This window comes from Adiantum capillus-veneris, chromosome 27 (assembly GCF_014529385.1).
Source record: "Adiantum capillus-veneris isolate H3 chromosome 27, ASM1452938v2, whole genome shotgun sequence".
Classification (NCBI taxonomy): Eukaryota; Viridiplantae; Streptophyta; class Polypodiopsida; order Polypodiales; family Pteridaceae; genus Adiantum; species Adiantum capillus-veneris.
In genome coordinates this window covers 97552894-97578947 of record NC_140957.1, presented here as the reverse complement: position 1 = coordinate 97578947, position 26054 = coordinate 97552894, and the positions used below count along the sequence as shown (strand labels likewise).

General features: G+C 43.9%; 1 protein-coding gene across 3 annotated transcripts in view; it reads left to right on the top strand.

Moving 5' to 3' along the window:
* The first annotated feature begins 6527 nt into the window (after positions 1-6527).
* The window catches only part of SGR2 (shoot gravitropism 2 (SGR2)), a 181435-nt gene continuing 161908 nt past the window's right edge, over positions 6528-26054 (top strand). Inside the window, exons 1-2 of one of the 3 annotated variants that reach the window (XM_086502623.1) lie at positions 6528-6815; positions 7203-7379. In XM_086502623.1, coding sequence (XP_086358749.1) covers positions 7214-7379 — 166 coding nt within the window. In that variant the 5' untranslated portion in view covers positions 6528-6815; positions 7203-7213. Of the gene's footprint in view, positions 7004-7035; positions 7380-26054 lie in introns of those variants that run through there. The other 2 variants (XM_086502622.1, XM_086502621.1) reach the window with 2 other exon arrangements.

Sequence of the window (26054 nt, the reverse complement as noted above, 5' to 3'; positions counted from 1 at the left end):
CACGATATATCATTGTGGCTACCGACTATGTAACCAAATGGGCTGAAGCAAAAGCAACACGGAAGGCGGATGCAAAAACAACAACTAAGTTCCTCTTTGAGAACATTATCACACGTTTTGGATGCCCCTTTCAAACTTCATGGTATCTCACCACAAGTCTACACCCTATTATCCCCAAGCAAATGGCCAAGCTGAGAGTACCAACAAAACTCTCATCTCCATTTTGACAAAGACAGTCGAGGCTCATCGCACTGATTGGGACCTAAAGCTTACATCAGCTTTATGGGCTTATCGTACTGCGTATAAAGTTGCTATTAATTGCACACCGTTTAAGATGGTGTATGGCCAAGAAGCAGTTATGCCATGGGAGTTTGTCATTCCTAGTCTTTGAGTAGCTTCTCAAGAAGGTTGGGATGGTAACCCCCTAGTGGAGCGCTTATATATCCTAGAAAGGCTAGATGAAGAAAGGCAATTAGCTGTGCGAAATGCTCTAGTGGAGAAGGATAGGAGAAAGAAGTGGTTTGATAGCCATTTAAAGGATAACGACATCAAGGTTGGTGATAAAGTTCTTATGTACGGGATACGTAATGAAAAGAAGAAATTGAAATACGCTGGTAAGGGACCATATCGAGTGTGTGAAATTACCCCGCAAGGTACCATTCGTGTGGAGACTCTAGATGGAGTTGAAACCATTGGATTCCTTAATGGGAGTAAATTCAAAAGATATTATGATCCTCTAAGCCAAGAAGAGTTGCAAGCCATCCATCAAAAGAAGGCTGCCAAGGAACAAGCAGAGCTTAAAAAAATCCAAGCAAGAGTTGAGGCTCAAGAACGACAACAACGTCTTAGACGCCAACGAGAGGCTAATCTGGGAATCATGCAAGCATTTTTCGAGGACACAGATGAAGACTCATTAGAATTTGAGCCACCCCTACGATACCCAATTGAGCTAAATAGCCCCTATGGGAAAGTACTATACAATGCCTTATTAGATACGGGAGCTAAACACAATTTGTTATCCTATGGAGTTTGGTGTCAATTAGGGAAACCGACCCTATCCCCGAGTACGATGCAAGTCAAGGGCATTAACAAAAAGAAAACTGCTATTCTTGGAGTCCTTCAGACCCCTGTTGTTTATGACAATGGAAGCATAGTGCAGAGGTTTCTAGTCATGCCCGCAGGAGCTATGGAAGGCAACGTAAACCTGGGACGCACGTGGATGTTGGCAACCAAATGCACTATTGATTGGGATACTGGTAGTGTTACGACGCGACCACCGACTCTTACCCCTATCATTCAAGCAAAGTCACCTACGTTGCAAACTCTAGCAAAGTTGAAGGATAGCCAACATTCACAAGCCAAGGTGGTTAACTCGTCTTTGCCTGCTACCCATTAACCTAGCACTTCAACACTTGTAGTTGCAGCAAGCAGTAATATTGCAAGTACTCATCCACGACCTAAGAGTACATATCAATGGGTCCCCAAGGCCTTACTTCCAACTACCTCAACCCTCCCATCCATTCCAAGAAAAAATTTCCTGGGAAAACCAAGAGCGCGCCCTAGGAGAGTCAAGACCAAATCACGATGGATTCCAAAACAACTATTAGAAGCCCAAGGCTACTATGATGGAAATGAGCAAATTTGGGTACCTAAACGTAAAATGTGTCCTTCCCTATCGACAACAAACCCATATGAGTCAAAGAGTGTAACGCTAAAGCCAATGGCAGACCGTGGGAAGGGAAAGATCACAGAATGCTACACACCTAGTCCAGAGCTAGTTTGGGCTCCAAGGCAAAACCAATTTATTCCACCTAGCTCAGGAAGGGGGGAGTTCCATGAAGCTTCTAGCTCCTCATGTAATACATCCATAGAGGTAAAAGCTTCTACACAGCCTCCATCTATAGTAGTGGACCTCCATGAAGCTACAAAAGAATCCACACCTCCCAGTGTTCAAGAATCACCTGATGAACCACTTCAAGTTCGATCCTGGGAGAGTACCTTACCACCCTTGCAACTTGACGAGGCACCTGGGGTAATAGAAAACTACTGGCAAAAATCCTCACCTATTACCAACTGGAACAATTGGTTTCAAAGAGTGACAAGCTCATTTCAAACGGTATGATCTTCCCAAGGAAGGGGGGAGTGTTTGTGGACATCCATCATTCACGTGCTTCCCTCTCAACCTTTCTCCCTGACCTCTTAATCTCCGATCTTAGGGAATGTATATATAAAGCCTTATATTCACAAAAACAAGATAAAAAAGTAAAAGAGCAAGAGCCATAACACAAATCATAAAAACAAATTATGCACAAGAACACGACCCTTGTAATATTTGCACTCTAACCATCATCTATTTGCGTGTACAGATATGGCTAGTACGCTAGAGTCATCCACTCCTGCCTTGGGTGAGAGGTACCCTCGTTACTTTTCACAAATATTTCACATGGTCTTTCCAGTGCTTGCATGTGAATGGGATTTGATAGGTACGCTAGCATGTGAGAGGAATTTTGAGGAGTTAGAATGGCTGATATGTCTCTTGACCACGTCTGATCCATACTTAGTAGAGAACGTTTCTCCCATTGCACAAGCCTACCCTTTTGACCAAGATGACTATATGCGTCTAGTGACCTTCTTAGTAAACATGGGCACCTATGATGAAGAAGAAAATTTACAGGACTACACGGATGGCACATATGGTCTCATGGATGATGACTTTGTTTATCTCGATGACGAGGATAGGGGTTTAGCCTTAGGGTTTCCCCCCAACCTCTACAATATCCTATTCCCTTGAATCTCTAGGGGGAGTGCAAATAATTAGGTTAGGGTTCCTTATGTTTTTTGTTGTGTTCAATAAGTGTTGGTACCTTTTTCCACTAATGTGCCTCTTGGAGGTATTCCTTTTGTTTCTTAGTGTGTACAGGAGCGTGTTGCTATTGGTAGGATTTGGACCTTCATGGAATCTTTATCTCGACTCACTCTTCAAATCAAGCGCGACCATCGACACAAACAGGTGTTTCTTGTCCATTAGCATTGCCCCTTATCTTTTTTGCATCTATGATTGTCAGCTTTAATTGTGATTGGTAGCCTAATATTCACCGCATTTGCTTAATATCAAACATTTAATTCAATGTAATTTTTTGTCATAATCACTTGTCTAAGTTTAAAAATCAAGCAGTCCGACTAAGCTAGTTTGACCAAGTTAGGTGTTGGAAATCTTCTCTTAATACCATGGGGAATGCCTTCCTAATAATTAATGGTTACTTAGGTTCTTAATCCGATTTAGGCAGCATTGTGTGAAATGTACTAGGGCTTTCTAGTGGGCTTGACCCTATTGACCTTTAGCTTAAGTATTATAAAGGGAGTTTACTGGTGTGATGAGCCTGGGAGGTGTATCAGTGTTATATGACCCCCCAAAGTTACAAAATTAAAATGCTGAAAATGAACAAACAAAAAATCAAAGTGCCACACTGTAAAATCTTAAGCTGGAAGAGAAATCTCAGCTTGATTTGGTACTTCACTCACATGTATTGCCTATGGTACTAGAGCCCTAGAGGTTCCCAGTATGGGCGCTTTTACTTGAAAAGCAAAAAACCCAAGGCATACAAAATAAGCACACACATCAAAATTGAATCACTGTGAAAAGACTTTGGGGGGTCAAAGAAAAAGTAATCAGTCAGGCGATGATTTCATGAGAAATTCCTTTTATGGTAGCTTAACTACAAGGTCTTCTAGATATAGCCTCTAGTCAGCCCTCGAACATGAATACTTGGCTCTCGCGATTAAACAACTTAATTGACCACAGAAAATTAAGAAGCTTACCCATGGTATTAATATTCGATCTCTAGTGCCTTTCGACCGTCAAATTAGCGACCTCAGACTTGTTTAATTTTTTACCTTTACATCTGTTTATGCATTTGATTACATTGCAATTTAATGTTCATTGCTGACAAATTGTTTGAAATTCTTTTTCCAATCAATTTGTCTACCTAAAACTCCATATGCTTTTTAATCACTTATGAGAATGCAATTACTGTGCCAATGTTGTTTGATTTTGCAGTGACTGAAGAAGGCTAAGGACATTCATCTCAAATGCTCTTCCACCTCGACGAACGAGCTTCAACTCAATAGCTTTCGAGGACGGAATCTACATCAGGAAGGGGGGCATGTTAACCCTCACGGCTCACGGACACCCCATCACCTACGATGGACGTGTATTATGTATTTGGTAGAGTCAGGTACCGGGCTTGTCAGACCAATAGGAAAAGGGTAAGAGTGATCGCCGATGAGAGGCGCACTCTAACTGGGACATTCAAGGGATTAGTTGGCTAAGCATGGGCGCCCAAGTGTGAATGGGGTGAACTCATATAAAAGACAACTAAACCTAAAATTCACTTATTCTCTCATTTGTGCAATAGAAGAGTGCTCTTGCTCCATCTCCATCTCCATCTTCTTCTTCTTCACCTCCTCGTGTGTGTGTGTATGTGAGAGAGAGAGAGAGAGAGAGAGAGAGAGAGAGAGAGAGAGAGAGAGAGAGAGAGAGAGGGAGAGTGTGTGTGCGATCGAGCATTACGAAGGCACGATGGCGGAGAAGCGGTCGAGCGCGGCACGACTGCAGCTTCTTCTTCATCGCGGCGAGGAATCCTCCACGGCAGGAGCATAGAGCGGTGAGTGACACACCATTGCCCTCTTTTGAGCTTGCTAGATTAGTCTTGTTGTGTGCTTGGAGACATTTGTGGCTCGCACACGGTGTATCGGCAAGTCCCTTGCTTCGACAGTGTGGCAAGGAGCGCACATTTGACTAGCATCATAGGGGCTTAGTTGCTTGCCATGTCATAGCCACATCAACTTGCATTTTGGGAGACCCCTTTGGCCCTAACCACATGAAAATATAGCTGTGAACTACAAATGACCGTCTGGCCTATCTACCTAGGGTGAATGCCTTGTCACTATTTTGCACATGGTCCCTTCCACTCTAGCCCCCCCTAGTTCATCACCCAATTTGGCCACATGGCCAAGAGTGCCCTCCATCGCAAAACACCTTATGTCACACCTCTCACCGACATTGTGCCTTGGTACTTATTGAACGCTTCTCTTTTAGAGATGATCTATGGCCTTGGATCATTAATGATTGTGGGCCGTTCAAAGAGGGGTGGTTGAAGTCACAATCTCCCAACCCTAAGGGGAATTCTTTCATGTTGCCTAAGAGCATATAATTGGTTGACTAGTGTAGAGTCTAGAGTTGTGCTGATATTGGTAACTTTGGGCTCCTTTGAAATCAAAGCTCACACAAATTCACCTTAGAGTTCACATCTAGTTACAAAACCAAAGATGGAGTGCATATAATTTTTAGACTTTACACAACTAGTTTACAATTTTTGGACTTTGGGCACTAGTTACTCAAGATCTCACATAGAGTTTGCAACTGTGGATTTTAGGATCGAGTTTAAAAAGGTGACCAAAATTCTTGGTGATTACGTAGCCACTATTTTTAGCATGATATCCCTTTTGGAGATGAACACGTCCTTTAAGGCGGGTTCAGTTGAAAGCACGGAGACATAAAAGCCTACTTTCAATTGTCATTTGTGATTAAGTGCACACGATGCAACAACAAGACGCACAAAGTGAACTTGGCTATTTCACGTGTATCACAACGAATTTTGAGGATATGGAGTGGTTCAATTATGGCGTCGCACTATTGAGTCCATGTGTTTTGCAGCTTGTTAGTGCCAAGTCGCACCCAAGAAGAGTGGGGGGAATGGGGGAAATGTTTTCTCTACATTAGGAAAGTCCTAGAAGTATGGCAGGGCTACCCAAGTTCTTACCTCCAAGGAGTAAATAAGTCTTGAAAAAACCAAATTTCCATGTTCTTTGGACCCACTTGCAAATTTTTCCTGTTAGGCCTCTGATAGCTGGGCATTCCATAAAAAGGTGGGTCAGATCCTCACTAGCCATCCTCATCTGCACTCAAATTATCAGGTTTTGCTTTTTACATAATGTATGGCAAACAAGGAACCCCCGTGTGTTCGAAGGAGTTCCTGAGGTGGCAAGCTGCGCAAAAATTATACAAGAAAGCAGAGTGCTAATATGGACGCTCGGGCGCAAGCAAAACTCGGATGATTGTTCTAGGGTTACCTATGCCTTGTTGTCAACGGAATGCGTAGGTAAGGGGAAAATCATGAAACTAGAAGATTAGTGAAGGACATGATAATGAACCTGGTGTATCAAGGGCATGGGGGCAGGTTGTTAGGGGTGGCTCCCCAGATAGCTGATGTAAGGTTGGTCTTTGGATGGTGTCATGGTTCGGCACGAGCATGGCAAGTTCTTGTAATTTTTTGAGATGATCAATATAATTCACTCACAATTGTGAGTTTTGAAAAAAAGAAAAAAGAAAATAAAAAATACCCCTACTAGTACTTTGAGGAAGCAAGGTCATAACCTAATGTTAAGGGGAACTTTTCTTCTCCTTCTTTCGAGAGAGTTAGCCTCCGATCAAATACATTGCATCCCATAAGGATTTTGCTACCCCTATGTGGTGCGGGTGAGTCCCACTAATACAGGCGGGACTCGACTCTTAGCATGGCTAAAGGGGGGAGCTGTGGTGAGAGGCAAAATTCTATGTATACCGCTCCCGTGTGGACAAGCAAACAAACTACTTCTCGTCTTAGCGCACAGCAGGAACCGAAACGGACACTTGGCAAATTTACAAATGCTTTTCTGGCTTAAGCTTTCATTTATTCGAGTTGTGTTTTTTTAAAATTGCTCAAAACTCAAAAGGCATCGGCAAGCTTGTTCTCTATTTCAAGTGCAGGACCCAGGTATGGGTTCTCTCTCGCTCTCTCTCTCTGGGCCCCGTCTGTGCATCAATGGCTTCACTTAATTACTACGCAAGACAAACGGGATGGATCAAGTCTCTAGTAGAAGAGTAAAAGAGCCCCATTCGAAATCACCCACTTTGCTACGAAAAGTGCAGAAAACGACGCTTTTTATTCTGTTTCTGTTTCTGGTAATGTCATGGTGCTTATTAGGCAGCTCAACTTCCCACCTCTCTCTCTCTCTCTCTCTCTCTCTCTCTCTCTCTCTCACACACACACACACACACACACACACACACACACACACACACACACACACACACACACAATTTGCCCCCCATCATTTAATGTGCATTTCAACCCAGTGATTTTCATATATGTGCATCTTAGATTTTGCAAAGATGAAGCCAAAGGCTCCTATGTCCAATTCTCGCACAAGCTTTGCTCGGTTGAAGCATGCTCTGGAATCGCTAGAAGGTCGCGAGAAGTATTGGGCCAATACCAACAGTCCCTCAGATGGCGATGATGTGCGTTGGTACTTCAGCAAGTCTCCTCTTTCCCTTGAAGGTTGGTCTTGTAAACTTGTCTTGAAGCTCACTTTAGTTGGTCTACTTTTTTTTAATCTCCTGACAAGGGATGTAAGGATGTTTAGAAGCCTTTGGCAGATGTCTGATAACCTCTCCAGCATACTAGCCATTTGTCATAATTGCCTACATGGGTTACTTACCATCACGTGAGAGACATGCATAGACAACTGACCATCACCAACATAAAGTGTATCAAGGGAAGAATCACAGCGGGATCCTCCTATACGAGTGGTTCACTCAAGAATTAGTAATCACTGAGGTGTTCAAGGGCAAGCCTCCTAGCCAAAGGAAAATGTCTCTCTCTCCTAAGAGAACTGAAGGGGAAGCACGAGCCTGTACGATCAGCCTAAATCCACTCAAATAAGCAAGTAGGTTTTTAGTAGTTAGAACCTCATCATTGCCTCTATGTTATATGCCCATAGCGAAGACACACAAGGGAGAAGAAAGCTTGAGTTCTTGCAAGTCTGCACGCTCACAGAGTCCTAGAAGAAAACACACATGGTGAGACTGCAATTTTTAATCCTCCTTCATCAAGATAATGAGAGTACAAAATAAGCGTGTGTATAAAACTCAACTGAGCATGCATAGGTACAAGCGATCCAGAATGTGAATGCTGAGGTGGGGATATTGAGGAGTAGGTGGGAGTGGTTGACGTAGTGTAGCTTTCGAATCATTGGTGAAGGTATGTCGAAGGGAGTACAACCGCACCAATGAATAATTGTGGGAGCTATTATGTGGATGTAGTATGGGTGCTTGCTCATGTTCAGCTTCACATGAGCTTTGTTGAAGTTTTGAGGGTCATCTCCTTGGTATGTGTCTAGGCTATAGGAATTGAAGGCTTCTTGCTTGCTGTGCCCGACCCTCATGAGGCTAGTCTTTTCATTTAGTCATGGGTTTGTCCTCAGATTGCATTTAGTTGGGCCTGATTTGGCTAGAGGGTGCTCTATTTGTGGGCATGTGACTTGCCATAAAACGAACAACCATGCTCCACTTTTTTTTCTTTTTTTTTTGGGGGGTGGGGGGGGGGCGGGGGTGTTTGCAGGTAAGGGGGGCACCCTGATTAGGCATAGTTGTATGGTTGTATTTGGCATCACTATTGTATAGAGGTAGCCTTGCAAGACTTGTCCACACACACACACACACACACACACACACACACACACACACACACACACACACACACACACACACACACACACACACACACACACAACACAAAATATACCTACTCCCCCCCCCCCCCCACCCCGTCTCTCTCTCTTTCTCTCAAGGAGCTCATTTCTATCATTTGAAAGTCCATTAGAACACCCAAATAAATGGTGCCAATATTGAAGGCAAGTACAAAACTGTTTACAAAAAGCAAGCCCGAACGGCGAAGGCTATATCTGGAGAAACTAGCCATAAGGCAGAAATTACAAAAACTCAAAAGCGAGTGGGAAGAAACCTTCCGAAAGGAGAGTAAAAAGTGCCCCGGTAAATTTAAGGGAGAGCGGAAAACAGCAGCCTATAAAAGATAGGCACTCCCACCAAAAGCTCATTTTGCAACTGCATAACCATAATCCAAAACTATCAAAGAGCCACTGTCACAAGACGGGCACCATGTGCCAATAGAAAAGAATAGACTGAACAGACTTTTAGCACTTCAATAGCAACTATAAACTGAAAGAGAAACTGCACACACGACACGGAGTGGCGGAATTCCATCCCAGAGAGTACTGGCCCCAAACCTTGGTGCCCCTTTCGGTATTTCTTTATATTACTTGAACTCATTACAATGCCGGTACTCGCGCTCTGCACCTTCTCACGAAAGCGTGCCAGAGAATGAGCCCTCTGCACATATTTAACTCTGCACATATTTAAAGGCCCTTGGCCTATGAAAAGCAGTTTACATGAAAATCTTTCAAACTCAAAAGCAACTAGTCCAAAAGCATCTTCTCCAAAAGCTGCCAGTGCAAATTACGGAAATTCATACATTTCTGCCACATCATTAGCAAGCCTAAAACGCGGAATTTCGTACAATCGTCACGTAAGCAGTCGGCGTAAAATCCGGAGATCCATATAGCAACTGTCACGCTGTCACGTGACGCATCCAACCCTATGTGTCCGTGGACAAGCTACACCATAGCAGGGTTTTCGTCAGTCGAGTCAGTCTAGATCACTTCGTCAGTCTAGATTAGAAGTGATCTGGCACTTTTTGTGCATCTATTCGTAGACCGTGCATGCCCAGTCACTTAGTGTAGATGCATATCCTCTGGTTGCACACAGCATGATCATCAGTATTCCCACCAAAATCCATCAGATTCCATCAAGGGAATTTTCCAATGCATTTAGCCTATTTTCCCTATACATTTTTCACTTATTATTTTTAAGTGACTTTTGTTGGAAAGTAGGTAGGGCAAATTGAGTAAGTTTGTATATAAGCAAACCTAGACTAGCACTAAATGGTAGAAGAGGCAACAGGAGCTCCAAGCTCAACAGGCAACTTCTCAGCCGAACCCCCCCCCCCCGGGGCAAGAGACTTAGCGTTTATAGCCAAGGACAGCCTGGCGCTTTCTCCTTTGCAGATCCCGCCAACATCCAGCCTAGCGTTTTGGTATCGCCCACAGTTTCCCTAGCGTGGCGTTTCAGCTTTGCTTCATCGCCATCATCCCCCACAGGTCCAACGTTTTTCACTAACGCTACGGTAGCTGCCAGCGTTTTTCATTTTCAGCTTTTAGCGGAGAAATTGCAGCAGCGTTTTCAGCATTCAAGACAGCAATAGATTCAGCCCTAGAGACTTGCAGAGTATTGTCATTTTCAGCCTCTCAAAACGCAGCCAAAACCAGCGTTTTCAGCAGTCCGAAACAGTCCCAGATTTTCAGCCATAGCGTTTTTATGGACAGCAGATAGAAGACCGCAGATTTCAGCCCTTAAGTTGTCGTCATCATCCCCGTCGTCGTCACCGACATAGTCACGAGTTGCATCAGTTTCCATGCATCATCATTGTACCACTTTGTGCAATCAATAGTAGACCACTCTCGCCGACGAGAGTGGGGCCTTCGAAGGAGGGTTTTACGTCTCTGGTGTCGTATCTCTCTTCTCTCTCTATCTCTTAGTCTCATATAAGAACAAAAGGAACCTTGAGCACAGTTCGGAGCACTCATCTTGAGCAAAGCGCAAACAATCATTCCGCTGCACCTGACATTGGTTTCAGAGCTTTGGCAGTGTTCTGTATCACTCAAGGAAAGAACCACAAGAATCACAAGATTTTTTTTTTGCTTGTTGCGGTCGCACGAACCCAAGTTTGCTTGGGCGTGTTGATTTCTAATCGTGTTTTTGAAGAGTGACAGGAATCCCAAGAAAGAAGGGCTTGTCCAGCCTCCCCTTGTGTCTCTTTTCACTCATTGAGAGCGGACCGTGCACTTAGCGGCCGGCCAATTGATGTGATGTGGGAAAAAGCAACCTTGGTATGAGCGCAAGGCCGCCAAGGGGTGCGTCCGCGGAAAAGAGTAGAACTCGGGTGAAGAGAAGATCCTTCTCAAACGCGGTTTACAAGCGAAAGAAAACCTCAAGACCCTCAAGAACCCAAGAACCAAGACCCCCAAGAAGCCAAGTTCCTCGTGAACTTAAGAACCCAAGACCACAAGAACCCTCGACTTCAGAATGGTCATCACTCGAAGCGGAATGGATACTTCGCTTGGAGGTGATGAGCATGAGAGAGGCGAAGAAGAATTTTCCCCACCAGGAGGTTTTTCTGACTCTTCCCCATCTACGACAAAGATTGCACTAACTCCTATGGAGGAGTTGGAGCTATTGTTTATGAAACAGAATTTAAAACGCGACGCAAGAAATACAGCAAGAATGGCAGAAATGAAATGCAGACACGCAGAAGACAAAGCAGGAAGAGAAGCAGAAAGAAAGGCAAGACAAGAACAGAGCGAGCGACGCATGCAAGAGTTCTTGCGACTTTTTTCTCAAGTGCAGGCACCGATGCAAGAGATTCGAGAAAAGAGACTCTCTCAGTCTCTTCTTCTCCAAAGCATGACACACAGGATTTGCATGATTGTGAGAAGCATGATGATTTGAATGATATTGCGATGCATGATGATTTGGATGCCAATGACAAGCATGATGATTTGCATGATCAAGATGTGATTTCTCACAAGCATGATGAGTTGCATGAAGAAGATGTGATTGTTCACAAGGATGATGTGTTAGTGGATGCTTTTTCTAGCGAAGCTAACCTCGTTGTAGATTCGATCAATCACGAAGAACCGATCTTGGCTTTCGAGTCGAGGTCCAAAGAACCCCCACAGGACGATTCGATCATTCAGGAAGAAGTGATCTTGGCCATGAGTCTTACCGTGAACCGAGCAAGAAATATCGAGCGAGACTAGAAATCGAGCGAACATGAAAATAATAAATTTTGACAAAGACAACATGATTTAGTTTTCCACTTGAATGAAATAATTTTTTAATTCGAACAATAACATAACCAAATTTGGTAGTTTGTAGTTAGCACATGAGTGCAAGATTTATTATAGTGCAAGAAAGGCACTAGAAAGGGTTTAAGTGTTAGAGTCAAAGGTTCATCGATTCTACCAAGAACGCGATCCTTTGTCAAAACAACCCATCTTGGTCGACTAGCAATGGAGAGGTTGGAACTCCGTGATGGAAGGTCAAGGAAAATGATGCCTGGTAGACAACACAAAATGGGCTCATTTTGCCTTGAGCATATGACCATCCATAGGTGACCATAACAAATTCCTACTCATCATAACTTCAATGGGAGGTAGCTATTTATCGTTGTGATTCTCATGTGGGCCTATTATAAGGCAGTGGAGCGGCAATGCATTCTCAAGATATCCCTGCAATGCCTGGCAAAATGATTCCTCAATGCATTGCTCTACAAAATGGTCCCTCAATGGAGCAATGGAGCTCCGGGTTGCTGCTGCTCTGCAAGTGGCCATATGGAGCTCTCCGCTGCTGCTTCCAAACCATATGGACCCTCCAAACAATTCGCGCCACAAAAAATGCATCAAATAGAAAATGACCCACAAAGGAAACCCTTGCAACTGCAACATGGTATGGCTCCGATATCGAGTTCGCAAGAAAAGCCTTAAATCAAGCATGTCGTAGGACTCTTCAAGGTTTGCATGATCAATTTCTGCATGGGCTTCGTGCCTTTCATGTAGACATCACCAAGACCATGGAGAGCAACCTCAAAATGCGTTGATGCGGCATTTGCAGACCTATCCTTTGTATGAGTATCATATGAAGGTGACATTCTGAAGCTTCTAGACTCGACGGGCTCGATCCTAAGTGGGCGTGTTTCCATGTGATAATAACCCAGAAGCCTCCTCCCTTGTGGGCTTCTCTTAACTGATAACTTGATGTTTCCTTCCATCAATATGCAAGCAAATGCAAATGAGCCACAAAGAAACAGAGCAAACAAGAGAAGGAAGCAGCATTGCAAGTGCTTGAGGAGGCATCCTTGCCAAGGCAAGAATCCCCATGTAGAATTATTCTTGTTGTTGTGGCTACTAGGAGGCTTGAGGGATCAATACGATGCAAATATTTAGGCATTTGGGTCCTTCAATTCAGATTCAAAACTATGCACACCTATACTTCCTACTTTCTCTACAGGGATTGATAACGCTCTCTCTCTCTCTCTCTCTCTCTCTCTCTCTCTCTCTCTCTCTCTCACACGCACGCGCACGCGCGCACACACACACGCATGCACAGAGGCTCTTGAAAATTTTGAGTGCACACACCCGGATGTCGAGAACGAGCGAACAATCAACACAAGAGAGAGAGAGAGAGAGAGAGAGAGAGAGAGAGAGAGAGAGAGAGAGAGAGAGAGAGAGAGGGAGATGTTTCCAGTTGGATGAGTGGACACCACCCAATTTTGTGTTTCTACTTTTAAGAATAGCATGCAAATGAGAGCATTAGCGTTCAACCTTTGAACTGCCCGTAGCCATCCACGCCGGCGTGGATGGCTACAGGTAATGTCACAGCTCTCCAATTTCTTGCGCAATCCCATCCTACACCTCTCCCATAGGAGCGACATAGGAAATCAGGGCTCCATCATCCCCGCTTGATGCTGATCTTCATTCGACTTTAGAGCTCAAGCGGCTTACCAATGGTCGACAACTGCATGCATTCAAGTATAATGTTCAGTATATTGAGTGGCTCGCCAAATATTATCAACAGCTGCATGCGGTGTTGGGAGCAAAGGGGCGATGGGATTTACAGTGGCATCGATCGTATACTCATCGTGGCTTCCGAGTTCTTTGTATAGTTTTCCGAGTCCACTCTCTTGCCTTGCAACACTGAAGCCTGCACCTAACCTGATCTTGATTTCGGCACCCATCACCCTCACTTTATAAAGCGTTGGGTATGGGTGTGAGGATGGAGAAGTAGTAGAGAACGGTGGACTAGCTCAAAGAGGGGAGCATTGGTAGGACAGGATCCAAACTTTCTTGCATAACAACCAAAGCATGTCGTAAGTAGCATTCAAACACATCTAAAGCGATGCAAAACATCATTATTAGCTCAGTGAAGAGGTGTGGATACTATTTTCTCTACCTTTCAGCTTGTTCTTTCTCCATCAACATAACCATCTATCCAGGAAGCTAAAAGGCGAATATCTCCCTTTGTGCAGGAAACGCCATTGCTCACCTCCTCCTCTCTCGACCATCTTATATATATATATATATATATATATATATATATATATATAGAGAGAGAGAGAGAGAGAGAGGCTCTCATTGTCGACGACCGATGGGTGTCTCCTTGGTTGAAGACCATGGATCTCTCAAGCTACAAAAGTGTCTCATGGCCAGCATTCTCAAATGCATGAAACGTAAAGCATGGCTCAATCCCAATGAGGTCAACAAGATTTTCACGGCCAAGTCACTTTCACGTGGCAGAACAATCAGGAAGCTCGTCAAAGATGGTGTTGTGATTTGGAAGCTCGTTAGAGAGCCCAAGGAAAAGCTATTGTCAGAGGAAGTGGGCAAGAAGGGAAAACCTATTGGTGCTCTTGTTGCAGGTGTGTATGTGGCAAGACCATAACAAAATCCAAGAAGGAAGCTAGATTTTTTAGGAAACAAATTTTAGAGGGCTTCTACATTCATACTCTCATGTTTCTTTCTGTCGTCAATGCAAATCGCATTTGAGTCTTTCACTACATATATGTGTGTGTGTGTGTGTGAGAGAGAGAGAGAGAGAGAGAGAGAGAGAGAGAGAGAGGACATGTTAGAGTTTAGCTTTTTTGAGTGGCGGAAAGGAGCCTACACTACTTAAGTCTAGCAATGACTTGATGTTGCTCTTGTATTAACCCTTTATTAGTCTTTAAATTTTCCCTCTAGTGTCAGTGTTTAGCTTTAGAGTAGCTTCAATTTGGGGAAAAAATCATTCCTTCAATTAATTGAAGCATGTCCCTTGATCATGAGGGTATGCTATTACAGTAGACCACCATAAGAGCATGGTCACATGATGCATAGTTTTCAGTTACTTTTCAAATAATTATGCATCAATTATGATCCCTTGCTTTGTAGCTGTGAGCATAGTAGAACCGGGGGCTTTGGCAACTATGCCAAAATCATCATACTTTAACTAGTAGGCGATAGCCCCATCCTTACTTTGATGAGGATGGCTACAAATAAATATGGACCTATCAAAGATAAGAAGGTAACGGCAACTAGACACTGTCACCTATATTGTGCACATAGTTGACCTCTATCTGACCTCTATCTGGTGGCTGATGCAAAAATATGCGATGCTAGTCACAGTGCATGGCCATGCTTTCTTGCTTGATCATGAGCTCCATCAATTTTACAACGTGGATATATTCAAGGTGCTTTGGTCGTTGTCGCTCGATTTTGCATTAGCTCGGAAATACTTGCTCGGACTTTGGGATTCCCCTTGGCTATCGAGCTTAGGTCCAAAGATCCCTCACAGGAAATATTATGTGTTCGCATGATTGATACGCACACATTGTTCGAATGTTTCATTCGTGATCATTTCTTGTATTTTAGTCAGCGTCTTTATGTGATCCCTTTTACTAGGCATGACATATTGTACGTTGAGCACGTTTCACTCATGAATGAGCACGAATGTATTCGGATTTTTTATGAAAAGCTGAAAAGTATGCATTCAAGGAATTCACCTTTCCTGTTTCTTCCTTGGCATGACATAGTTGTAGAAAGAGCACATGAAAGTATGAGCACCAAGCATAGGCATTTCCGTTGTGAATTGCCACAGTTGATTGCTCTAGATCATAGGAGAAAGATTCGATCTCATTGTTTGCGTGTATGTGGTGAATGGTTTAGCACTCCATCTCTTTGTTCATCTACATTGCATGCACAGTCTTTGAGGAAGTCAAGATTTTTTCCACTCACTTTACATGGAATGGGTATGTTCATGGTTTTGTGTTGGAAATGGTTTCAGGAATTTTCAGCCATGGAGATTCTTGAAGAAGAAGGAAGCATGACTCTCGACGAAGTTGAAGCATCGAAGGAGCTACATAAGACTTTGTGTCGCTTTCGGTGCGGCCCAAAGAAGCAAGCGTTGGAGGCCTTTATGAAGTTCAAGTACCGCACGACCCACACATCAGAGACTCTTGATATCTTGGGTCGTTGACTTCCCAGAAGTATCTCATCCAATAAGGAATATTCAGTGGGTGGCACATCACAATGCAACACAAATGCTCACATATGCATGTTACAAGATATAGAAACATAAAGTCGCCGATTAACACTCCCCCTGCAAACAACCATCCAGGTCCGGGCCATGAGCTGTTCAACGACTCCTCATCCCTCATCCCGCAAATAACTTAAAAAGGTTCGGGCCATGAGATTCAAAGGCCTTTTACAACCAAACGTCCCTTAGACTACAACCTGCATCGTTTGGAGGTGCTGAGAGTAACCACTGCTCAGACTTCTTAATACTCCCCCCGTAAATTACCATCCAGGTCTTGACCATGAGTAAAAACACCACTTTTCAATCATTCAATACTCCCCCTGCAAATAACCACAAGGGTTTGGCATGAGTATGAATAAGGATTCTCAAACATCATTTCTCACTACTCCACTTGGGAGTAAAAATTACAAATCATTGAAACCGGTATTAAAATCAGAGTTAGACAATTCAAATTGGCACCAAGACAGGTTTAAAACAGATATCATCCATTTCAAACAAAGTTCAAACAAATTTTGAAACAATACTTTCTCAAACAGAGTTCAAAAGTATCTAACTATAAAACAACTAGAGAGTTCATTCAGGGTTTTGTTCGGACAACCGAACTTTGAGGACGACTGGCTTGCCCTTTTGCATCACGGTGATGGTTCGGTTCCGAACCTAGAGAGCTGGATCATTTTTGTCGTGCCAAGGCATGCCCAAGAGAACGTCGCAATAGCCCAACTTCATAATGTGGAAATCGGCTTTTCCATGATAATCTTGGATAGTCACTAGAAGAGCACCAATGAGCGGTACTACTTTCTGAGTTTGCCCCGTGGCTAGCTCAACTTCAATTTCTCCACCCTCTGCATCATAATCAAAGTGCATCTGCTTCAAGAATTCTGGATGGATGAAGTTTTCGGTAGCTCAAAGAAAATTAGGGCTTTCAAGCCGTTGACTTTGCCATATGCTCGACACAATTCATTTGTATTTTCAAGGCGTATGCCATAGATGTAGGTACTAATCCAATGGCTAGTTTAGCTCGTTTAGCTGGAGATGGTCCTGGGTTTCTGTCGATAGTCGGCTCGAGCATCGGCTCCGCTGGTCTGTCAGTGCGTTGGGGACAACCAAAATAGTTATGTCCTGTTTGAAAGCATCCAAAACATCGGCCTTCTTGTAATCAGGCCTCTCGTTGTTGAGGTGTCAAACGAGGCATTTGATGTTGGGTTTCACTAGACTCGAGAAGTTGTTTGTTGTTGCTAAGAGTTTTGGTTAGTGGCTGGAGGTTCTTCTGTGGTAAACTCTAACTTTCCCTTCATTAGTTTATAGCCGACCGCGTGTCATGGATGCTTGAGAGTCAATCGCTGCCTGCATCATCGCCTATGTCATCGCCTACATCATCGCTAGAAGGCTCTAGAAGAATCTAGAAGGGGATCTAGAAGATTCTAGAAGTTTCTAGAAACATGGAGAAGATCCCGGAAGAATCTAGAAGTTTCCGGAAATCTCTAGAAAGTTGAAGAAGGATCTAGAAGGTTCTAGAAGGATCCAGAAGGCTCTAGAAGAATCTAGAAGGATCAAGAAGTTTCTAGAAGCGTGAAGAAGATTCTGGAAGAATCTAGAAGTTTCTGGAAAGCACTAGAAAGTTGAAGAAGGATCCAAAAGGTTCTAAAAGAACTAGAAGGATCAAGAAGGTTCTAGAAGATTCTAACCTCATCAAGAAGATCCTAGAAAGTCCTAACCTCCTCAAGTAACCTCCTCAAGCACTAGTATAAATAGGGAAGCCCCTCAATCTTGCCAACACCAGTTGTGAGCCTCCTATAAGGAAATCCCTCTTCTAGTTCTTATGTTCAAGTCTTGTCCTTGCAATCAAGACTTGTCTTGTACTCTAAGTCATGTAATCCAAGTCTTGTATCTAGCTCTCTTAATAAAGTATTAAGCCTTGTAATCAATATTAAGCTTATCATCAAATCCAAGTTCTTGTACATTGTGAGCGCCTCCTCTTGCTCTCTTCTAGCTCTATACGCGCTCATAACAGTTTGGCAAGACTCCCATCTCTTAATCTTCTCAAGCCATCATGGAGCCGACGATGGAAGGTGTCATCAACGCATTGCAAAGCATCCAAGCTCAGTTACAAGAACTTCGCGAGAGTAACGCTCAACTTCAAGCAGGGCAACCCCTAATCTTGGCACCGGCGGTGCAAAATCTTCAACGTCAAATTCAAGAGCTTCAAGAGACAAGCACACATCAAGCACAAGCTGCAAGATCTAGCTATTCTCAACAACATAAGAAGGAGATGAAGGTCAGCATGCCTGAAAAATTTGATGGGACTAGATCAAAGTTTAGAGGTTTTCTCCAACAAGTACGCCTCTTCATTCGAATGCAACAAGAGCGTTATCCAGATGATGCCTCTCAAGTAGGCCTTATTGGGGCCCTCCTCTCGGGTACGGCTCTCACTTGGTTTGCTCCCTTACTTGAAAAAGAATCTCCTCTTCTTCATGACTTTGAAGCTTTTGTGCGGGAGTTCTCTGCAACCTTTGGGGATACTGATAGAGCAAGGGTTGCTGAAACCAAACTTAGAAATCTCCGCCAAGGATCGAGACCTGCGTCCGTCTATGCATCCGAATTTCAACAGCTCACTTGTGATCTGACTTGGCATGAGGAATATTTCATTAGCCAATTTCGGTGGGGATTAAAGGATGACGTAAAAGATCTTTTATTGACTATGCCAAAGGTTCACACACTAAGCGAGTTCATCTCTCAAGCAATAGAATGTGATAATCGACTATTTGAGAGGAGACAAGAGAGGCGTCTTGGGGCACCATTGCGACCCCAAACAGAAGTGACACATAATGGCTACACACCTCAACAGGGCCATGAATCAAGCATTAAGCCCATGCAAATTGATTCAGCACGGTTTCAACCTCTCTTAGCCCAGGAGAAGCAAAGGCGACGCATTAATGGCTTATGTATGTATTGTGGAGAGCAGGGACACATGGCTCAACAGTGTCCAAGGAAGAGAAGGATGAAGGTTCATGGTGCAATGGCCTTAACGTGTTCGGAAAACATGGACGTCCAACCCCAATAGAGACCGCCCGGTTGGACAAATGACAAGCAAAAAAAGGTCTCTTTCTTCCCGCTGATTCCACTTCAAGTTTTATGCTGCCACTCAAGATCCATATGCCGGGTAGGCACATGGATTGTGAAGCATTACTAGATTCAGGCGCAACGGCGTGCTTCATGGACAAAGAATTTGCAAAAGAACAAGGCATACCACTTGTGGAGAAGTCTAATCCAGCAATTGTAGAAGTCATTGATGGTTGTCCCCTCGCTTCAGGGGATGTCAGGTATGAAACTCGCCCCATAGAAGTAACATTGCAGGAGCATGTTTCAAGAATAGCGTTCAATATTATACAAAGCCCAAGCAATCCAATTGTTATTGGGCTACCGTGGTTTGAATTACATAATCCTGACATCGATTGGGGGGTTCGGAGAATTGAACCACGAAAAGTCCAAAAGAAGAAGGGAAGGCATAATAGGCCTATATATCTTGGAGCCAAGGTCTTCATGCGTGCAGCCAAAAAGTATCAAACTTTCCTGATATTTGCAACACCAACCGACACATCGACAACAAAAATCATGGAGGCATTGCCACGTCAATATCAAGATTACAATGATGTTTTTGAGAAGAAGAATGCAAACCTCTTACCGGAGCATCGACCCTATGATTGTGCTATAGAGCTTCAGGAGGGAACCCAACCCCCTTTTGGCCCAATATACAAGCTATCTCAAGATGAATTGGTAGAATTACGGAAAAATATTGATGAGAATCTTGCTAAGGGGTTCATACGGCATTCAAAGTCCCTAGCAGGAGCTCCAATACTCTTTGTAAAGAAGGACGGAACTCTCCAGATGTGTGTGGATTATAGGGGCCTAAACAAGATCACCGTCAAGAATCGCTATCCCCTTCCCTTGATCCCAGAGCTTCTTGAGCGCCTTGGCAAAGCAAGAATATTTACAAAAATAGATCTTCGTGGTGCTTACAACCTAGTCAGAATCAAAGAAGGTGATGAATGGAAAACAACCTTTCGGACAAGGTATGGCCACTTTGAATACACCGTCATGCCATTTGGTCTCACAAATGCCCCAGCTGTTTTTCAACATATAATGAACGATATCTTTCGGGAGTATTTGGATTATTTTGTGGTAATATATTTGGATGATATCTTGATATTTTCCAAGGATCAAGAAGAGCATGAGCACCATGTACGATTAGTGCTTGAAAAGCTTCGTGCATCAGGGTTATATGCAAAGTTGGAGAAGTGCTCTTTTCATCAATCTAAGGTGGAATTTCTTGGTTATGTAATTTCTGAAAAGGGAATCTCCATGGATCCAAAGAAGGTTCAAACCATCCTTGATTGGGAGACACCCACCTCGGTAAGAGATGTTCAATGTTTCCTCGGATTTGCAAATTTTTATCGTATCTTTATATAGAGATACTCCAAGGTGGTTACAACACTCACAAGGTTGATAGGCCATAATAAGTTTGTCTGGGACTCAGAGGCCGCGAAAGCATTTCAGACTCTGAAGCAAGCTTTCACGACCGCACCCATTCTAATTCACGCAGATCCTACAAAGCCTTAGATCCTACAAAGCCTTTCATCCTAGAAAGAGACGCTTCAGATTTTGTCCTTGGTGCTATTCTATCCCAAGTAGGAGAGGACGGTCGAGTACATCTAGTGGCTTTTCATTCCCGCAAGTTCTCAGCTGCAGAAATCAATTATGAAATCTATGACAAAGAGCTCTTAGCAATCATCGACTCCTTTGACACTTGGCATCACCTACTTGAAGGAGCTCCTCATAAGATCATTGTCTATACAGATCACAAGAATTTGGAATACTTCATGACATCCCGCGTCTTGAATCGTCGCCAAGCCAGGTGGAGTGGTATTCTATCAAGGTTTGATTTTCTTATCTCTTATAGACCTGACCGTCAACAAGCTAAGCCAGATGCCTTATCAAGAAGATCCTACCTTGTACCTAGAGAAGGCGACGCAGCATTTGATCAACAAAAGTCAATGATTTTGAAACCTGAGCAGCTTAAGCTAAACGCCACCACGAGCCAAGCTCCTGAGGATTCTACTTTTCTTTCTAAGGTGAAGACGCAAATTGCCAAAGACCCACTTGCTCAGAATATTAGACAACTACTACAAGGACAAGAGGTTAATGAGGACTTTCAAGAAATTGATGGACTAATTTACTATAAGGGTCTTCTCTATATTCCGCCAGGACCAACACGCTTGGAGGTACTTCAACAACGGCATGATCTTCCATCAGCAGGGCATTTTGGGGTTAATAAGACAATTGAGCTTCTCTCCCGCGACTTTTGGTGGCCTCAAATGTGGAAGCTTGTCAAGGAGTATGTAGGCACTTGTGACACTTGCAATAGATCAAAGGCACCTCGTCATCGTCCTCATGGGTTATTCCATCCCTTACCCATTCCAACCAAACCATGGTCATCCATCTCCATGGATTTCATTATAGAGCTACCCTTGTCACAAGGATTTGACTCTATTTTAGTAGTTGTGGATTGGTTTACAAAAATGGCACACTTCATTCCAACCACTAAAACCATCACCAGCGAAGGTACAGCCAAACTCTTTCTACAGCATATCTATCGTTATCACGGATTACCGGATGACATAGTTTCTGATCGAGGCCCACAATTCATCTCTAGCTTTTGGAAAAGCTTATTCAAGCTACTCGGAGTACAAATCAACCTCTCCTCAGCCAATCACCACAAAGTGATGGACAAACAGAGAGAGTAAATCAAGTTTTGGAACAGTATCTCTGCTGGACTATCAATTATCACCAGGATAATAGGGTCGAGCTCCTACCGCTAGCAGAATTCTCCTATAATAATAGTTCTCATGCCTCCACGCGTCACACTCCGTTCTTTGCTAGTTATGGTCAACATCCCAAACAGGATATCCACAGACACTATCAAGTTAAGAATCCAGCTGTTATTCATCTTACACAACAATTATCTGCAATTCACAAAGAACTTACAATTCATATCAAAGAAGCTCAATCCAAGTATAAGGAAAGTGCAGATCTCCATCGCATGCAACATCCAAAATACAAAGAAGGAGATAAAGTGTGGCTTCTCCGATGTGATCTGCGTTCATCTCGTCCTTGTCAAAAGCTTGATTATCGAAGGCTTGGGCCGTTTAAAATTATTCGTCAAGTCAATCCAGTCACCTATCGACTCTGATTGCCCTCATCCATGAAAATCCATCCGGTCTTTCATGTCTCAGTCCTAGAATCTTGTCTCACATCTAAGATCCTAGGAAGAGCCCTGCAACCACCTCCTCCGGTTGAGATTCAAGGACATGACGAATATGAGGTCGAGAAAGTCCTAGATTCTCGAGTTTTGCGTGGCAGGTTACAGTACTTGGTGCATTGGAAAGGCTATGATGTTAGTGAACGAACCTGGGAACCAACACACAATCTACAACATGCATCTCTCAAAGTCCAAGAGTTCCATCAACAACATCCATGGAAGCCTAACTCAAGGAACACCACAGCTCCCCGTGGAACTCGTCGCTAAAGGAGGGGCTAATGTCATGAATGCTTGAGAGTTGCCTGCATCATCGCCTATGTCATCGCTAGAAGGCTCTAGAAGAATCTAGAAGGATCTAGAAGATTCTAGAAGTTTTTGGAAACATGGAGAAGATTCCGGAAGAATCTAGAAGTTTTCGGAAAGCTCTAGAAAGTTGAAGAAGGATCTAGAAGGTTCCGGAAGGATCCAGAAGGCTCTAGAAGGTTCTAGAAGGATCAAGAAGTTTCTAGAAGCTTGGAGAAGATTCCGGAAGAATCTAGAAGTTTCTGAAAAGCACTAGAAAGTTGAAGAAGGATCCAGAAGGTTCTAGAAGAACTAGAAGGATCAAGAAGGTTCTAGAAGATTCTAACCTCCTCAAGAAGATCCTAGAAAGTCCTAGTAACCTCCTCAAGCACTAGTATAAATAGGGGTCTTGGGCCACAAGCCCCTCAGTCTTGCCAACACCAGTTGTGAGCCTCCTATGAGGAAATCCCTCTTCTAGTTCTTATGTTCAAGTCTTGTCCTTGCAATCAAGCCTTGTCTTGTACTCAAGTCATGTAATCCAAATCTTGTATCTAGCTCTCTTAATAAAGTATCAAGTCTTGTAATCAATATTAAGCTTATCATCAAATCCAAGTTCTTGTACATTGTGAGCGCCTCCTCTTGCTCTCTTCTAGCTCTATACGCGCTCATAACACCGCGGCATGGTTCATAAGCTCTTGCATGGTGGAGACTTGCTTAGAGAGACAATATTCTTGCCATGGTGATGGTAGTCCAATGGTGTATTGCTCGCATTGGGCCTCCAAGGGAACGAACCTAAAGGACACCAGCAGGTACACGTCGAGAAACCTTTGGTTATAGTCGTCCATGGTTTCGGTAGCTAGCATTTTCAAGTTGCCCCACTCTGCCAAAATCTGGACTTCAAAAAGAGAAGTCATATAACTGCGTGCAAATAATGTCTTGGAAGCTTGCAAGGTCCTTGGAGCACGCGGTTGTGTCACGATTGAACTGCACCGCTACATAGCATTATCTTTAAGAAATCCTGCTGCTCGAGAAATCTTGGATTCTTCCGTATAGTTCCCTAAAGCGTAGATGTTGTCGAATTGCTGTAGGAACAGCGATGCTTTCTTCTGATCTTTCACCCTGGCAAAAGTGAAGAATTTGACTCCTTGAAATCTTTGGGTTGGTTAGGCGCGTATCTCGGGTACGGATAATAAGAATATCCATATGGGTTCCAACCATTGTAGCCTGGTGGCGGTGGTGGTTGGGGCAACAGAGGTGGGAAAGGCGGTTGCACTTGATCGGGGTCAGATGGCTGCACCATATTTCTGAAGACTCCCCCAATCGGAACAGCCGGGTGGAAAGGTTGCCGGTTGGAAGCCCTAGTACTTTCTGGTGCCGGAGGATGAGGTACCACATGGGGCATCAGAGGGGGTAACATGTAATTCAAAAATTGTTGAAAACTTTGCAGCATCGGAAGATTTTGCTGAGGATGCCGTGAAAGAATGTTGCGAAGCTTGTCGAGAAGAAATTGCAAATATTCTATTGAATCCATGAACTCCATGTCTTGGGTTCTTTATGGCTTATGCCCTATAAGACAAAGCGGTGAAGACGGGAGCGCGTCCGATGCGCGATGAAGTAAGGGTGGGAGTGGTTGATAAGTCCGGGCTCGAAGCACAAGGATTCTATTGCAATAGCCTTTGGAAGTGCTGGTGTGCTCTGTCTGCTCTTTTGTAGGACCGGTATGATTTTAGAAAAGCACATGCCTGATGCTTTGATACCACTGTCACAAGACGGGCACCACTATCACAAGGCTTGATGCTCTAATACCACTTTCACAAGACGGGCACCACGTGCTGTCAGGTGCAGCGGAATTGAAATGGCGAAGATCTCGTTTTACACTTCCACAAAATCCTTTCCTTCTTTCCTTGCGTTAGTGAATTCTTTGTGCTTCAATGAATGTTCCTTTTATGTTCCCCTGAAGAGAGGGGTTCAGAGAATGCAATAGGGATGTGTAGAGGGAGAGAGAAAGAGAGAGAAGAAGAGAGCCACACCCGATGGGGTCTCAACCAACCCTCTCAAGGGCCCCCCACACCGTTACCAATGTGGTATTTGCTTTAAATTGCGTAAATGGATTGTATACACAATGCAATACCTCAATGCAAACTCTATTGACTTGACGATGACAAATCACCACGGTAACTCCTTGGGAAGAGGCACCTCCGGGGTTGATTTGATGCACCTTGGATCCTTCTCGATGTGGGAATTGCGGATGACCACCACGGGCTGATTTGCATTCCCAATGTGAGAAGTATGATGGGCTGAAAACGCAGATCTCGACGAGGCCGATGATGGACAGCAATGGAGCACCCGATGCCAGCGAGGGAATGGCCGAGGGGAGGCTCGATGGGTTGCTGAAGGACTGCGCCGCAACCGGGGACAAGCGAGGGCTGATCCGAGCCACTTTTGGGTGAAGGGAAGTGCTGAAAACAGAGAAGCTGGCCTGTTTTGCTGCTTGGACAGCGGTATGGCTGAATTCTGCAATCGCACGGCGCCAACGGCTGGAATCTGCAGAGCGCTGCTGGCTGATCTCTGCTGAAAACGCCAAGGCTGAAATCTGCCCAAAACGCTGACTGTTCTTTGCTGAAAACGCTGGCCGAAGTTGGCCTTCTCCTAGCGCTAGCACAATCTGGAATTAAACGCTGGCTGAAGGTCCCCCTTTATAGGTAAATTTGCAGGCTTAAGTACTTATTAGGCCTTAGGTAGGGCAAGTGTCCACCAACTTACCCAACAATAAATCAATAAGTTGATTTATTAGAATTGAGTCAGTGGGGTCTAGTTTTGGATGAAAACTGTCGCACATCTGCCCGACCGAGAAATCAGATCGACGAGTTGTCTGGCATGTCGGATTCCTCTAACCTAGAACTACATGCTCGTCCTGCCAGATGCCCACCGTAGTGTAATAACATGTGTCAAAACGTGTATACAAACCATTTATGCAAGAGGCTTCCAAACTGGAAAACCTAATCTAATGGACTTGTCCGGACATGCAGGTCCTGCGAACAGGCTCACAAAATTGCCGGTACTAATCCTCCTAGGATTCTAGACATCCCTATATAGGAAGAAGGGGAAAACTGGCTTTGGAAGTCGATGAAGTATGTCCATGTGGCACACAGAGCCATGTGCACATGACATCCCCTCCTGGTTAAGGTGATGTACAGGTACCAATCTGCATGGCCTCCTTGTATGAGGCTAGCAAATCCGTGTAATTGGTGAAGAATTCCTCGTCCACCCACGTCGCTACATGTGTCCCTCGATCCTTGAATTTGAGGAAATATTGCTTTGCTTCTGTTTTATTGCCAAATTGAAATGGAAGCGTTCGAAAACACTTCGACT